This window comes from Ambystoma mexicanum, chromosome 6p, assembly GCF_040938575.1.
Source record: "Ambystoma mexicanum isolate Mex_15411 chromosome 6p, UKY_AmexF1_1, whole genome shotgun sequence".
Classification (NCBI taxonomy): Eukaryota; Metazoa; Chordata; class Amphibia; order Caudata; family Ambystomatidae; genus Ambystoma; species Ambystoma mexicanum.
The window spans coordinates 36,273,154-36,290,546 of NC_090935.1; the positions used below are offsets into that span (position 1 = coordinate 36,273,154).

The 17,393-nt window shown below is 47.7% G+C and overlaps 1 protein-coding gene across 2 annotated transcripts in view; it reads left to right on the forward strand.

The window, feature by feature from the left end:
• The window catches only part of LOC138511174 (CMRF35-like molecule 5), a 262,104-nt gene that overhangs the window by 83,494 nt on the left and 161,217 nt on the right, over positions 1-17,393 (forward strand). For both annotated transcript variants that reach the window (XM_069626681.1, XM_069626682.1), the window contains exon 2: positions 5,789-6,118. In XM_069626681.1, the coding sequence (XP_069482782.1) occupies positions 5,789-6,118 (330 nt within the window). The remainder of the gene's footprint in view (positions 1-5,788; positions 6,119-17,393) is intronic.

Genomic DNA, 17,393 nt, shown 5'->3' on the forward strand with positions numbered 1-17,393 from the left:
CAAAGGGGACAATGCCCAGCCCGTAAAGGATTGTCGGTCCAATGAAGACAGAACCTGATCAAAGACACCACAAAGTAACGACATAGCAGTGGATAAACTCTCTTCATTTCATCCAAGAGAGGTGTAAATCCCTGGGATTGTTTGTTTAAGAGGATATATCATAAATGTATCATAGATGGAACGCTTTGCGAACATATGCCATCCATAATTACCTACACTCAATGTATCTAAAATTGCAACCTCCCACCCAATTTGCCGCCGCCCCAATCATCAGTATGGTTTTGCGCGACATAAACCCTTTATAATCATGGGGACCCTTCCTGGTCACCCCAACAGAGAGCACTCATTTCACGCCTTTGCTTTTTCCAGGGATTTCTCGTCTTGATTGCCAGCTGGATGGCGTTGCCCTGTGGGAAGTGAAATACATGGCTATTCTTGAAGTGGAGATTGTGTTCCTCTGTTCACTTTTGCATCTACCCCCTACAGTGCAGTCCAAGATATGAATTCATGTCCATTAACATGACTGTTCCTGAGCACAGCATCTGTGTGAGCCGGGCCAGTGCCTTATTCCTCAGGGCTTCATGAGGCTCGGCCGAACATTGACTAGGACTGTGTTTCTCCCATCAGTTATCTGGTCCTGTGACCTTGTGTGTGACACCTTTGACACATTACTATTAAGCATCTCACAATGTGTTTGTTTTTGGTCAGGTCCCGCTGGGTTTATTGTCAAACCTTCCTCGCCCCTGCTCTTGATTGCTTCACTTTCATATTGTTGTGGGATTAGTTGCTTCTGGGTATTGATAGTCACCAACCTTCAGGTAGTAGCTAGGTTGCACCAGTCATCTGCGTCTGCATAGTAGTGAGATTGCAGGCATTATGTTAGATTAAGTAGGTGGGTCCTCTCTGGGGTATGTGACTTGTTAGCTCACTCTAGTTGCCTGAATGACATGCTGCCAACGCTTACGTCCTGGGGGTCTTTGATTCTACATTGTCTCTCGTCTCTGGAGACCAGTTAGCTTGCTTGTGTTGCCCGAATGATACACTGTCAATGCTTGAGTCCTGTGGGCTTTTGAGTGTATATCCTCACTTGTCTCCTTAGACTGCTTGAGATACCTGACTGATATGTTGTTGGTGATTGACTGCTGGCGGGTTTCCAGCCAATGTCCTCTCTAACCTCCCGAGGCAGGCCACATTGCTTGAGTTGCCTGGATGATATACTGTCTACGCTTGAGTCCTGGCAGCCTTTCGTGATACGTTAGGTTGCTTGAGTTGCCTGGATGATATACTCTCTACGCTTGAGTCCTGGCAGCCTTTCGTGATACGTTAGGTTGCTTGAGTTGCCTGGATGATATACTCTCTACGCTTGAGTCCTGGCAGCCTTTCGTGATACGTTAGGTTGCTTGAGTTGCCTGGATGATATACTCTCTACGCTTGAGTCCTGGCAGCCTTTCGTGATACGTTAGGTTGCTTGAGTTGCCTGGATGATATACTGTCTACGCTTGAGTCCTGGCAGCCTTTCGTGATACGTTAGGTTGCTTGAGTTGCCTGGATGATATACTCTCTACGCTTGAGTCCTGGCAGCCTTTCGTGATACGTTAGGTTGCTTGAGTTGCCTGAATGATTTGCTGGTGACACTTGAGCACAAGTGCTCTGTGTTAGGAAGAATTCTCATTTATGGCTAATTTCCCTCACCTAGTGAGTCCATCAGCAGCTTTGCTGGATTTCTGGGGTTTATTTTTTCCATCATGCCAAGAGTGTAAGCCTTTTTCCCACTCTTACATTTGTTTTGCCATCTGTATTTCTACTGTCTGTGTGATCTTGGGCTCTGGAGCTACACCACTCCACGAGACCCACTTTTTGTGTGTGTTACACAGCACCTTCAGTGCAGTGACACAGGGTTGTCTTTGAGACTTCCCACTGAACCCATTTTCCTGGGGCTGACTACTGTCCCCCAGAAACATGTAAAGTTGCCACTAATTTGATGTAGTCATTTAAACTACAAACCCAGTATACCCCATCTTACATGGAGTATTGGAAAGGGTTAATTCTTGTCCCTTTTTGTCTGTTTCTCCTGGAGCACTGTTTTGCTCCCTTTTCATCAAGACTTGGCTGGTGGCAGTGGTGACTACCCTATTTGTCATACTGCGGTTATCTTATATAACCATGGTATTGTTTTAGGCTATTATATTAGCCTCGAAATTAAACCCGCTTGACCAAATATATATTATTTGGGCTCCGGCTGGGTTTATTCGCCATTTCTTTTTGTTAAAGTCTTTCTCGTGTTTTACTCTGCTCGCCAAACCAGGTTTGGTCCCTTTGTTCGCCTTCTTTTCACGGGCTTCTACACAGAAGCCCTCCTTAAGGCGCCTGAAAGTCTGGGTAGGCAGGATGTGAGGGAGGGGTCTTAGGACCCCTTCCATGGGTTCCCTTGGTAACCCAAGTAGAACTCCTGTTTGATTGGCTGGGTGATTGTCCTTGCCCGGATAGCCACCCTGCTGTGTGATTGACAGCCGGGCTGTGTGAATGGGGGAAAACTGCATAAAAAGCAGGTCTCTGGGACTGGAAAGGCAGAGTCGCCACTGGAACAAAAGAACCAATGAGGAGCTGATGGAAGAGGACCCCTACAACGACTGAACCGCCCGGTAAAGTCCTGCTGCAGGTCCGAATCTTCAGAATCCGACGACAGAGAAGATCCTCCAGGAAACTTCTTCCCCTGAGCTGGTGGGACCAACCAGTTTGTCCAAACTGCAAGCTAGGACCCCTCTTCTGGTCGAATTCACTGGACAGAGCTACAGTGGGCCAGATAGCCAGGAAGGTCGGACCCTGCTTGGTTTCGAAGGAGCGCACCTTTTATTCGTTGCTTTGCTCTGCTGCTGGTTTCTTCCCTGGGTAGTGCAGGACCCTCCAGTCTTCCTATTTCTGATCAGTCCGACAGTCGCTTCAGGAACTGTGACCCTGCAGGAACTACTAGGAACGTCTGCCTCAGCTACAGCTTCTTCTCCGTTTTAAGGTACTGTGCAAATCCGGTTGCTCGTTTCGTTCAACCGCGGGGAAAGTGTTTGAAATCTTTCTCCAATCCGAGGGCTTGTCCTTCTCTTCTCTTTGAACTAACTTTTCTACCAACCAACCTCGTCCGGAATCCGTGGCATGAACTTTACCGCGAACTACCCTGAACCGTGTGATCTTGAGCAAAAGACTTTCGACCCATTGACTTTGGCCCTAAGCCTTTTTTACCTGATTCTATCACTGTAGTTCCTCCTGCCCTGAGTACTTACCTGTTGGTGTGGTTCAATTTTTATTAACTTTGTCTTTCCCTCTCTTTTAAATTGCTAGAGTGCCATTTTGCTCCCACTTCATTTTGTGAGCTTAACTTGTCTGGAATTTATTGGGAGTGGTGAGGTGTATTAAGAGTGTGATTTTCAAACTGCTTTATGATAGTGAAATGTTATCCAACTGAAGAGTAAAATAAATGTATATTCTTTTACTTGGAAATCTTGAGTAAGTGTTTGTTTGAATCATAGTAATTGCTGTCCTTTGTGTAACTATTTGTACTGCTCACTTGCTCTTGAGATAAGTCTGGCTGCTCAGCCACTGCTACCACTTTACTGTGTAGTACAGGCTTGCACCAAAGGTGAATTTGTACTGTCACTTGTAGTCTTAAGTGTGTGTGGTGTTTCCAAAGAGTACTGCAAATAATTCTGCTTAACAAGGGCCAGGCTGGCAAACGCAGTACTTAAGAATAATCACAAGGGCTGGACTGGCAAACGTAGGTTTTAGGAATAATCACAAGGGCTGGACTGGCAAACGCAGTACTTAAGATTAATCACAAGGGCTGGGCTGGGAAACGCAGTACTTAGTTATAATCACAAGGGCTGGACTGGCAAACGCAGTATTTAAGATTAATCACAAGGGCTATACTGGTAAACACAGTACTTAAGAATAATCACAAGGGCTGGGCTGGCAAACGCAGTACTTAAGAGTAATCACAAGGGCCGGACTGGCAAACGTAGGTCTTAGGAATAATCACAAGGGCTGGACTGGCAAATGTAGTACTTAAGAATAATCACAAGGTCTGAGCTGGCAAATGTAGTACTTAAGAATCACAAGGGCCGGGCTGGCAAACGTAGTACTTACGATAAATCACAAGGGCTGGACTGGCAAACACAGTAGTTAAGATTAATCACAAGGGCCGGACTAGCAAACGTAGGTTTTAGGAATAATCACAAGGGCTGGACTGGCAAACGCAGTACTTAAGAATAATCACAAGGCCCGGGCTGGCAAACGTAGGTTTTAGGAATAATCACACGGGCTGGGCTGGCAAACGTAGTACTTAAGATAAATCACAAGGGCTGGACTGGCAAACGTAGGTCTTAGGAATAATCACAAGGGCTGGACTGGCAAACGCAATACTTAAGATTAATCACAAGGGCTGGACTGGCAAACGCAGTACTTAAGGTTAATCACAAGGGCTGGGCTGGGAAACGCAGTACTTAAGATTAATCACAAGGGCTGGACTGGCAAACGCAGTACTTAAGAATAAGCACAAGGGCTGGGCTGGCAAACGCAGTACTTAAGATTAATCACAAGGGCTGGACTGGCAAACGCAGTACTTAAGAATAAGCACAAGGGCTGGGCTGGCAAACGCAGTACTTAAGATTAATCACAAGGGCTGGACTGGCAAACTCAGTACTTAAGAATAAGCACAAGGGCCGGACTGGCAAACGTAGGTTTTAGGAATAATCACAAGGGCTGGACTGGCAAACACAGTACTTAAGAATAATCACAAGGGCTGGACTGGCAAACGCAGTACTTAAGAATAATCACAAGAGCCGGGCTGGCAAACGCAGTACTTAGGAATAATCACAAGGGCTGGACTGGCAAACGTAGGTCTTAGGAATAATCACAAGGGCTGGACTGGCAAACGCAGTACTTAAGAATAATCACAAGGGCCGGGCTGGCAAACGTAGGTCTTAGGAATAATCACAAGGGCTGGACTGGCAAACGCAGTACTTAAGATTAATCACAAGGGCTGGACTGGCAAACGCAGTACTTAAGAATAAGTACAAGGGCCGGACTGGCAAACGCAGTACTTAAGAATAATCACAAGGGCTGGACTGGCAAACGCAGTACTTAAGAATAATCACAAGGGCCGGTCTGGCAAACGCAGTACTTAGGAATAATCACAAGGGCTGGACTGGCAAACGCAGTACTTAAGATTAATCACAAGGGCCGGACTGGCAAACGCAGTACTTAAGATAAATCACAAGGGCCGGGCTGGCAAACGCAGTACTTAGGAATAATCACAACTTGCCTCCTCTTGCCCCCCGGAGAGAAAGGCGAGGCTGCCTGCAGCAAGCAGGCATTGCACATGCTAGATTCCTCCTGGCTGGAACCCTGAAAAGGAGCCTGTCCAGAGCCCTGGCTGGGGACGTTCCCACCCTGCCCTAATGTAGCGCCACCATAGCTGCTTAACACTATTCCTGAGTGGAGCACGGTAGTGTGTACTCACAGGGTTATTCTATGGTATGGTATGTGTTGATATTTGATCAAAGTTTATGATTTGACTTGAGCTGAGAAAATAAAGTAAATTCATCCAGATTTACTTTCGTCAAATTCGGAGGCTCTGTTAACCGAAACCACCCTATTATCCGCAGGTTTACTCTTTACTTATGTTTTGGTTCTTTTTAGAAGATGAACTTGATCAGAAGATGTTTTTCTCTGAATGCATTATTGTTTATTTGGAGGGAAGCTTGCCTGAGCTAATGCCCCCTTGTTCTTCTCTTCACAGCCAGCGGCCAGGATGTGAGCGGCCCAGCTGAGGTCGCCGGCGAGGTTGGGGGGTCCCTGACTGTTGTATGCAGCTATGACAACAGGTATGAGACCGATAGCAAATACTGGTGCCGTGGATCTGGTCGATCCTGCGACGTTATTATCAGAACATCAGGCTCTGAGGTGGTGGTGAGCAAGGACAGAGTCTCTATCCTGGATGATCGCCGCGCCCAGACCTTCAGGGTGACCATGAAGGCGCTGACACTGGGAGATGCTGGGCCCTACGAGTGTGGGATAGACACATTCGGGTACGATCCGTTGTCCCCAGTCACGGTGACTGTTCTCTCAGGTGAGCTCCTATCCTGAAGCTATTGCTACTGCAGGTGGTGGCAGTGTGGGGGCGCAGTATTCAAGTGAGATCATCTGTAGGAAGATACCCTTTTCTGGACAGTATCTATGCCCAGTAGTGATGGGAACGTCATATCATGGAGGCTTCAGTGCCCGCTATGTGCCCGCGGCTGCCCAAGGTGGCACAGGACAGATGAAAGGGGTCAAGTGAACTGCACCCTATGTACGACTTAGTGGGTATCAGCTACTGATGTTAGAGTGGGTAGCAAGACAGGTGAATGGGTCAAGTGAACTGCACGCTGTATGACACTTAGTGGGCAAGTGAACTGCACGCTGTATGACACTTAGTGGGCCTCAGCTGCTGATGTTAGAGTGGGCAGCAAGACAGGTGAATGGGTCAAGTGAACTGCACGCTGTATGAGACTTAGTGGGCAGCAACTGCTGATGTTAGAGTGGGTATCAAGGCAGAGGCATGGGGTCAAGTGACCTGCACGCTATACGACACTTGGTGGGCATCAGCTGCCGATGTTAGAGTGGGCAGCAAGATAGAGGAATGGGGTCAAGTGAACTGTACACTATACAGTAGCGCCTCTGCTTTCCTCATTATGATAGCCGTATTGGTAGAACACCTGCCTATAAGAACAAATACTTTGAGAACGACGGAGGAACGGCTGCTTGCTTCAGAACCGAAGTTCTGTTCTTTTCAGTGCAAACTCATCCTGCATTCCCACTGAGTGTAGCGCAGAGAAGCTTGAATCCCTCTGAACTGTGTGCGGGAAAGGGCAAGGAGCTGGGACTGCCTGACCGGAGGGCGTTATACCTACATGTGTACTATGCACTCCTCCTCGGTGTAGCGCAGAGAAGCCTGAACCACTGGTACTTACCTTTGTGAGGACATGGCATGACAGAGGACTGCCCTATTCAGAAAGTCATATTCCCAGACTCGCTGTACGTTACTGTAAACATGTGTGCGATGACCACCTTTAAATCAGTGGGAATTTGTCGGCTAGCGTTCCATTCCATCATGTTTTTATCTTGTCTCTGTAATAAGAGAATGGGGGAAAGCGTCATATCCAGGCAAGTAGCGCCCTCCAGAGTCCAGCAGTTATGCCTGCACAGCACCCTTTGCATATGACATGACGCCGCACCCTGTCACATCAGAGCTGGTCCATGAGCCATGCCATGGAAGGCTGCTGCATGGAGTTCCCAGCCCATAAATCATGTAACCCCCCATCACGTGCAGCCTCCTGTGTGCCTCCACGGAGGACTGAATCTTCCTGTCTCTTCCTCTTCCTGGAAGGCGGTGCTTTTCTCTTTGCTGGAATTATCAGCGCGTGGTTTTTTTGATTGATTGATATTTTATTTCTATCGCACTCGTACACAAGTGTTTCAGAGCGTGACAAGGCCAGGGAAGGAGAACAGGGGAGAACAAAACAGCGACCTTACTAGGCCCAGAGACATTGAGAACGTGCAAGTGCATGGGAGGGGGGTGGGAGTGCATGGAAGGGGGGAGAAGTGGAAGGCAAGGGAGGGGAACAGGTAGCAGTCAATGTCTGGGATGCTCTATGGACCAGAATCCTGGCAGGGAATCCTGCTGACCTCTGGAGCGGGTCACAGGCAAGGCTAGGCCATTCACTCCAGCAACTTCCCCTGGAATGGCCAGATGCAGTGAGGTGTGGGTCTATGGTCAACTAATGGCCCACCTGCTCCATCACTTGAGCAGATGCAGTTCTGCATTTCTTTTCCCTTCTCCTTTTTAGTTTTGGCTCTTGGGTGGCACCTATAAGCCTAAACTGTTGCACTCCTTCCAGCTAGGAGGGATATGGCATGTGAGGAGGGACACACAACTTGTGGGTGGTGTATGGAAATTTACCCAGCCATTCATTCATTCATTGCCCGCGGCCATGGTAATTCCTGTGGCCATTTGCGGCCAGTGCCTCGTCCCCCACGTTCTCGTTAGCTTTATCAAGCAATAACATCAAACTATGCCATGAGAGTATTCTTTGTAAACAGTGTTCGTGAGTTAATGGCTTAATTACAGCTGTAAAATATGCTACTGGTGTAATCAAAAATGTCTTCACTAAGTGCACCTTTAGCCACTTGATATATATGTGTTCCTGGCACTGAAGTCCTGTTACAAACAAGCATTGATAAAGCCAACCGTGTCATCTGTTACACCATCAAGACTTTGATCAACTTCCTCACAAATTCCACACCCATGCGGATAGATTTCAGAACAAATTATTAAAGTAAAATCTACAATATTTGGAAGAAAGTCTAAACTGAACTGAAATGGTTTAAATTCTCTGATACATACAATCACTCATGACGTTTTATTCATTGCCATTTGCTCCGCAGAGGCTTTTAAAATGACCACTTGTAATACTTGGATCTAAAATACTGGATGGTGGTCTGTCCATGATTTGAATGAATAAAAATGTTTATGTTCAGCATATTGACAAAGTAAATGATCTGTACAGTTGAGCAGGGTGAGATGAACGCACAAGAGACACAAAGGAAAGCACAGATCCCGCCACTCCCTCCATTCGGGGTTCCTCTGATTCCAGGCATCAGCTACTTCACTTCACAGATTGTAAACACAAACATGCCCCGCCCACCTCTCTCCAGTTATCCCACCACTCCCTCCATTCAGGTTTCTCTGATTCCAGGCATCAGTTACTTCACTTCACAGATTGTAAACACAAACATGCCCTGCCCACTTCTCTCCAGTGATCCCGCCACTCCCTCCATTCAGGTTTCCTCTGATTGCAGGCATGAGCTGCTTCACTTCACAGATTGTAAACACAAAAATGCCCTGCCCACTTCTCTCCAGTTAACCCGCCCACTTCTCTCCAGTGATCCCACCACTCCCTCCATTCAGGGTTCCTCTGATTCCAGGTAGCAGCTACTTCACTTCACAGATTGTAAACACAAAAATGCCATGCCCACTTCTCTCCAGTGATCCTACCACTCCCTCCATTCAGGGTTCCTCTGATACCAAACATCAGCTACTTCACAGATTGTAAACACAAACATTCCTCGCCCACTTCTCTCCAGTGATCCCACCACTCCCTCCATTCAGGGTTCCTCTGATTCCAGGCAGCAGCTACTTCACTTCACAGATTGTAAACACAAACATGCCCAGCCCACTTCTCTCCAGTTAACCCACACTTCCTCCATTCAGATTTCCTCTGATTCCAGGCATCAGCTACTTCACTTCGCAGCTTGTAAACACAAACATGCCCTGCCCACTTCTCTCCAGTTAACCCGCCCCCTTCTCTCCAGTGATCCCACCACTCCCTCCATTCAGGGTTCCTCTGATTCCAGGCAGCAGCTACTTCACTTCACAGATTGTAAACACAAACATGCCCCACTCACTTCTCTCCAGTTATCCCACCACTGCCTCCATTCAGTTTTCCTCTGATTCCAGACAGCAGCTACTTCACTTCACAGATTGTAAACACAAACATACCCTGCCCACTTCTCTCCAGTTAACCCGCCCACTTCTCTCCAGTGATACCACCACTCCACCCATTCAGGGTTTCTCTGATTCCAGGCATCAGTTACTTCACTTCACAGATTGTAAAGACAAACATGCCCGCCCAGTTATTTCCAGTGATCCCACCACTCGCTCCATTCAGGGTTTCTCTGATTCCAGGCATCAGTTACTTTACTTCACAGATTGTAAACACAAACATGCCCCGCCCACTTCTCTACAGTTATCCCACCCCTCCCTCCATTCAGGTTTCTCTGATTCCAGGCATCAGTTACTTCACTTCACAGATTGTAAACACAAACATGCCCTGCCCACTTCTCTCCAGTGATACCACCACTCCACCCATTCAGGGTTTCCCTGATTCCAGGCATCAGTTACTTCACTTCACAAATTGTAAAGACAAACATGCACCGCCCAGTTCTTTCCAGTGATCCCACCACTCCCTCCATTTAGGGTTCCTCTGATACCAAACATCAGCTACTTCACTTCACAGATTGTAAACACAAACATGCCCCGCCCACTTCTCTCCCGTTAACCCACCACTTCCTCCATTCAGGTTTCCTCTGATTCCAGGCATCAGCTACTTCACTTCACAGATTGTAAACACAAACATGCCCCGCCCACTTCTCTCCAGTGATCCCACCACTCCCTCCATTCAGGTTTCCTCTGATTACAGGCAACAGCTACTTCACTTCACAGATTGTAAACACAAACATGCCCGGCCCCCTTCTCTCCAGTGATCCCACCACTCCCTCCATTCAGAGTTCCTCTGATTCCAGGCAGCAGCTATTTCACTTCACAGATTGTAAACACAAACATACCCTGCCCACTTCTCTCCAGTTAACCCGCCCACTTCTCTCCAGTGAGCCCACCACTCCACCCATTCAGGGTTTCTCTGATTCCAGGCATCAGTTACTTCCCTTCACAGATTATAAACACAAACATGCCCCGCCCACTTCTCTCCTGTGATCCCGCCACTCCCTCCATTCAGGGTTTCTCTGATTCCATGCATGGGCTACTTCACTTCACAGATTGTAAACACAAACATGCCCGCCCACTTCTCTCCCGTTAACCCACCACTTCCTCCATTCAGGTTTCCTCTGATTCCAGGCAGCAGCTATTTCACTTCACAGATTGTAACCACAAACATGCCCCCCTCCCACTTCTTTCCAGTGATCCCACCACTCCCTCCATTCAGGGTTTCTCTGATTCCAGGCATCAGATACTTCACTTTACAGATTGTAAACACAACATGCCCCGCCCACTTCTTTCCAGTGATCCCAACACTCCCTCCATTCAGGGTTCCTCTGATACCAAACATCAGCTACTTCACTTCACAGATTGTAAACACAAACATGCCTCACCCACTTCTCTCCAGTGATCCCACCACTCCCTCCATTCAGGGTTCCTCTGATTCCAGGCAGCAGCTACTTCACTTCACAGATTTTAAACACAAACTTTCCCCCTCCCCACTTCTTTCCAGTGATCCCACCACTCCCTCCATTCAGGGTTTCTCTGATTCCAGGCATCAGTTACTTCATTTCACAGATTGTAAACACAAACATGCTCCGCCCACTCCTCTCCTGTGATCCCGCCATTCCCTCCATTCAGGTTTCCTCTGATTCCAGGCATGAACTACTTCACTTCACATATTGCAAACACAAACATGCCCCGCCCACTTCTCTCCAGTGATCCCACCACTCCCTCCATTCAGAGTTCCTCTGATTCCAGGCAGCAGCTATTTCACTTCACAGATTGTAAACACAAACATGCCCCGCCCACTTCTTTCCAGTGATCCCACCACTCCCTCCATTCAGGGTTCCTCTGATACCAAACATCAGCTACTTCACTTCACATATTGTAAACACAAACATGCCTCGCCCACTTCTCTCCAGTGATCACACCACTCCCTCCATTCAGGGTTCCTCTGATTCCAGGCAGCAGTTACTTCACTTCACAGATTTTAAACACAAACGTACCCCCTCCCCACTTCTTTCCAGTGATCCCACCACTCCCTCCATTCTGGGTTTCTCTGATTACAGGCATCAGTTACTTCACTTCACAGATTGTAAACACAAACATGCCCCGTCCACTCCTCTCCTGTGATCCCGCCACTCCCTCCATTCAGGTTTCCTCTGATTCCAGGCATGAGCTACTTCACTTCACAGATTGTAAACACAAACATGCCCCACCCACTTCTCTCCAGTGATCCCACCACTCCCCCCATTCAGGGTTCCTCTGATTCCAGGCAGCAGCTACTTCACTTCACAGATTGTAAACACAAACATGCCCCGTCCACTTCTCTCCAGTGATCCCACCACTTCCCCCATTCAGGGTTCCTCTGATTTTGGATGGAATGTTGGATGTGATTGCGTTTTCCATTCCGGTGAGGTCCTTAAAGGAGCATTTGTAATGAGAAAAGCTCAGCACACTTTCTCAGACTCATCACTCCTGGGGCAGTTTGGGGTCTTTAAGAAATGTGATTTTATTTCACTGTTATGTAAGACCACACCTTAAAATATGTTCTTCCAGACATGCATGTTTTCTGGGTACATCCCTTTGGTCTCCATGATTACATTTGATTGAGTGAATATATTCTTTACATCTAAGCCTTTTGAACGTCGCTTTATTATTGCTCAGTAAATAAGCTACATCAAAATGAATTATTCACACATGACCTTCATTTTGTACATTTCTTTGGTAATGATTGGTCTGAACGTTGGGTGGACATTTGAGTAATTAAAGCCAGGATATTGATTTCCCGAAAGAGAATTATTCACTTATGACCAGAGTTTGTTCACATTGGCACAATAGGTAAATACTGGGAATACTGGGTTTCATACAAAGGTGTCTTCTGTGTTTGTGCACTGCCTTGCTGGATTGTCTAAACCTACACACACCTTAGGCCCTTTAAGCGAGGTAGCGCTATATGGAATGGATGGGGATGCACACTTTACTCTCACACCAATAATAAGACCGACTCAGGAAGTTGGCAAAACATAACTTTTTAAATATAAATTGTCTAAAACAGGGAGTTCAACAGACTTCAACAGACGTTTGCTCAAGTCTCTCAACGTTTTACATGAAAAAATACATTTAACAAAAACTTGTCATCATTGACGTCATACTACTTGGCAAAATACGAAAAACCTAACTGGGATTGTGGTTGTTCTACGGGGAACATCTAGATACACTTTCTATGTGGATAAGATTATGATTGGATCTCTATAGTCAGGTGGACAACTCATGCCCACCCCTAGTGCAAGTCATCTTCATTGTCATCAAATACAAGTTTCATTGGCTCTCAAACTATAGGGCTCTTTGCTATGTGGCCCTCTATGATTGGTTGGCACGCTTGTGCTCTTCTGGAATATTCCACCCGCTAGCAGCACGCAATCTGGCATCTCAAGTGCTTGTGGGTGGACTTGACAATGCCTTCCCACCCAATTAGCCCATCATCCATCATCACTCTTGCTGCCTGCTATTCGAATTGTCTTTGAACTCGGCCTTGCAAAGTAACACTGCGCCTGAGAATAGATGGGGAGTGCAAGCACGGTCTTATCTTCGGTCTCGATGTAGCTTGCCAAAAGTCTATTTCCATCTACCCCATGTTACAGGAGACTGTGTTTTAGCTCCTTTTTCGTATTTAATATTATTAAATTAATACAACTTGGCACTCATAGTCTTTTTCCATTGCACCTCACCAGAAGCTCCCTCGCTTCTCACGTTTATTGAATCTTCTCAAATAGATAACCAGTTTCTTGGCTGCCTCAACCCTCCACACTGGGCCAGACAAGCCCTCTCGATTCTTCCTCCAACCTCAGCTCTCTTTCTCTGCTGCGCCACACTTTCAGCCCCTTTTTCTCATAAAATATGACGTGAAACATCCAGATTCTATGCACATATATGCATATTGGCGGCACCGCCTGCAGTCTATTCAGTAAGTATAACCAGCTTTCATGATTACTTAGTCTACTTGCATTATAGCATCTGTACAGTTATAAAGCGAGTGCATTTTCTTCAGTGCTCTTCACACGTGCATTCTTCATTCCACACATGAAATGTTCCTCGACTCTTCACTTCATCATCAGATTATATAAGGTCCATCCGCCTTCTTTCTTGGCACCTCTTCTTCGTGCGTTATCTCTGCTTCATGTGGCATCACCATGCTCTTGCCTCATCGCTTCACACTTTTTCAAGAACCTCCTTTAAGAGACTGTCATCTCTCTGCGGGTACGTCATGTAGGGCTTTCTCAATGGATACCTGGTTTCGAGGATTCTTTGTGGGATAAGTACCGATACTGGAGTTGTGCATGTCGCAATTTCCAGCTTCTAACATATAGGCAAAATAGGGGCAGGATTTCCGATAGAGGCATTTAGCTCCTCCTCTGCACCTTTATCTGCAACGGCTTTTATTTTCAGTTTGTCCTGTTTTAGAAACTGGGGTGGGGTTCTGGAGGGGTAGCGTGGCTGGAGACTAATCACAATGTAGCTGTGTTTCTACCACCCTCGCCATTGGTTTGCAGATAGTCAAATCAAAATGCTTTTTAGAAGTACCTTTGAGCTCACAGATAACATTACAGTCCAAGCTCAAACTCTCCTGACATGGAAAGGGAGGCAGGAATAAAAAACAAACAAAATGGGGAGAGGCCAAGATAGCGGCAGGGCGAAAGCATCCCACATGAGCTCCAACATCCCACCCCTGGAAAAAGCACAATCTGTTGGTGACTGGGCACAGAAATGTTGTGGAGAGTGGTGGATGTCCTCAGGAGGTGTTTCACTGCGATGCCGGGACGATTGCAGTCTCTGCGCCAGCATTGCAGAGCATACCAGGCTTGGGAGGAACAGTGCTCCACTGTGACTTTGCAGCACTGTAGAGGCAAGCGGTATGAGGGGACTGAGACAAGGGAGTAACCTGGAGGCTCTTGACTGATTGTGACTCCCCCGCTGGCGTGTCTGCGGGAGACATGGGCCTCAGGAGACTACACGGAGTGCAGGGTAATTGGTCGCAAAGGTGTGGAAAAGGCGGCAGCCATCTTAATTGTGGGCCATTTTCTTCCTCCTGCTACGGGGGCTGAAGTCACTGTAGAAGCAGCCATTTTTGAGTGGGGCGAGTGATATTTTATTTAAGAACTATGCAAGAATGCATACCACCAGAGCAGCTCTTAATCTCTAGACGCAGGAGCAAAATCAGGGTTCTGCGGGTCTTCGCCTCCAGTCACATAGTTTCAGTGCCCTAGGGGAGGGTACAGGAAAGTGGCATCAGGCAAAACTAAGAAAAAGACCAAAGGGACAGAGCTGGATTTCTTCGCACCCCGATGAGTCTCAACCCGCGTCACCATCTGGAGATCTCGTATTGGCGGCCCTGGGCTGCATTGAAATGTCAATGGCTCGGCTGGATAACAAATTTGAGAAACTAAACAAAAAAGTGTTACAGTTGGACACAGGAGCCTCCGTGCTCGAACAGAGGGCCACTGAATTAGAACAACAGAGGATGCAAGTGCTCCTGATGGTGCAACATGTGACTAAAAAAGTGGAGGCGGTCATCAAGGCTAACAGGATGCTGGAATCCCGACTTTCATATCTGGAGAATGTGGTGAGGGCTAAACAGATCAGGGTGGTGGGCCTCTGCCTGGGGGTGGAGGGAGATGGCAGAATCACATTCATGTCCAGCTTGCTCTCAGATTTTCTCACTCTAGATGGAGAAGGTGACCCCATTTATGTGGATAAATGTTTTAGAATGCGGATGAACCATTCCGAACCAGACCTCGGAATGGCTGGGAGCCCTACGTTTGTTGCCAACGTCAAGAGTTGCACTTGGCTTTGGGATCAAGCGGATCCTCATGACAGGGGCAAGTATATCAAGAGTGTCAGAGATAGAAGAATGGAGGTTGGGAAGGGCTGTGGCAGGATGTGAGTCGGGGGGGAGAAAGTGGCAGCGAAAGCAGACACACGATTCATGGGTCGAATGAGCGAAGAGGTAGGTGGCTGTGCAGGGATTGGGTCGGCCTGAGGGGTAAAAAGAGAGAGATGAGAGGAGAATGTGGTCACTCCAGGAGAGAGGAGTGGTCAGAGGGATAGAGACTGGGAGGTCTGAGGTGATCAGAAAATCCAGGGTGTGCCCTGCCGAATGAGTCGGGCCAGAGAGAAGAATAGAGAGAGAAAGAGAATCGCAGATGTTGCAAAAGAGTACAGAGGAGGAGGCGTTAAGTGGTCGAGGCCAGGAAGGAGGAGGAGAGGTCCGCCCACTCAGAGATGAAGGAGGCAACCTGACCAGGTGGCATATAGATAGTAGCCACAGTGAGAGAGCGGCCAGGAGAGAGAGAGAGCCTGCAGACCAGACATTCAAAGCAGGAGTAGACCTGCATAGGAATGATAGAGGCAGGTATCCACTCCGGGAAGATCAAAGCTACACGCCCACAGTTGGATCTAGGCACAGAGAGGATCTTGTAGCCATCAGGGAGGAGAGTATCAAAACTTGTGACAGATCTGCCCGTGAACCATGTCTCAGTAAGACCGAGAACATCAAGGTTGAGTACTTCCAGGAGACGGCAGATGTCAGAGGAGTGTTTGACAGCTGAGCGAGAGTTGAAAGTGGCAATGTGGAGAAGGTTGCCACCCTTGAAAGCCTTCCGTGGAGGGGTACAGGTCAGAGGTACACCCTGTGGATTTGTAGCGGAAGCCCGAGGGTTGGCAGTGGAGGAAGGAAGAGAGGGCAATATACTCAAGGAGGAGGATGAAGGCACCAGAGAGGTGGCAGAGGAGGGAGACAAAGGAGCCGGAGAGGGGAAAGAAGGGACAGCAGGAGAAGAAAGGAAGTTGATGAGGCATAGGAAGCGTCTATCAAAGAGGAGAAGGTTGGCCTGAGGGCCTTTGGCCCAAGACAGTGCCATTTAGGTAAACATTAATGAGGAGTGGAAGGGGAGCAAGAACGGACTCCCACCAGGTGCCACCATTAATGGGAGAGGAGGAGAAAGGAGAGAGCACAGAGACCATATGTGGAGTCCATAGGTCTGGCGAAGGAACGACAAAGAGGATGTCGGTGAGGATCTGTCGGGAGGAAGCGCTGGTGTAGGTGTCAGCGATGGGGAGGCCTGTGTTGGAGATCAGGATATCCTTTTTGAACCTCTTCCTACCATACTTAGTAAGGATAGGATAGTCAATAGAGTCGCAGTTAGAGAAGATAGGAGAGACAGAGAGAACCATAGAGGATGCAGATGGAAGGGAGTGGGGGGGAAGGAGAAGGTGAGGGGGAACAAAGGTAAGGGGAGGAGACACTAGGGTGGCACAAGAGGAGGGGTGCAAGCAGACGAAACAAGAACGAGACAAGAACAACTTAGTAACAAGCAGTCAAGTAGAATGAAGCAGTCAAGTAAATGTGAAAACAAAACCAGTTAACAGAGTGAGAACGAGGGAACCTGAAAGAGAAAGGAACACAACAGAAAACAACAGGCAGAGCGAGGGCTAGGTAACAAAACAATGATCAAGGGAACCTAAGGAGAACAGTGAGAGACATACAGAAGTAGGTAGAGCAAGTATACAGCAGTCAAAGATAGGGGACACAAGAACAGTGCAGTCAAAAAGGGGCCTAGAAGAAGCCAAGGTTGGTAGGGGCGTGGAGCACACACGATCAAGGATTGCGGGTGACACACATCCTATGGACCCATGGACCACACAAGGCCATGGAAGTCTCAATGGCCATTCTCACCCACCAACTGCCCTCTGCCATTCAAAACACCCTTCTCTCAGGATCCCTTTATGTCATGGCCACAGGCCCCAT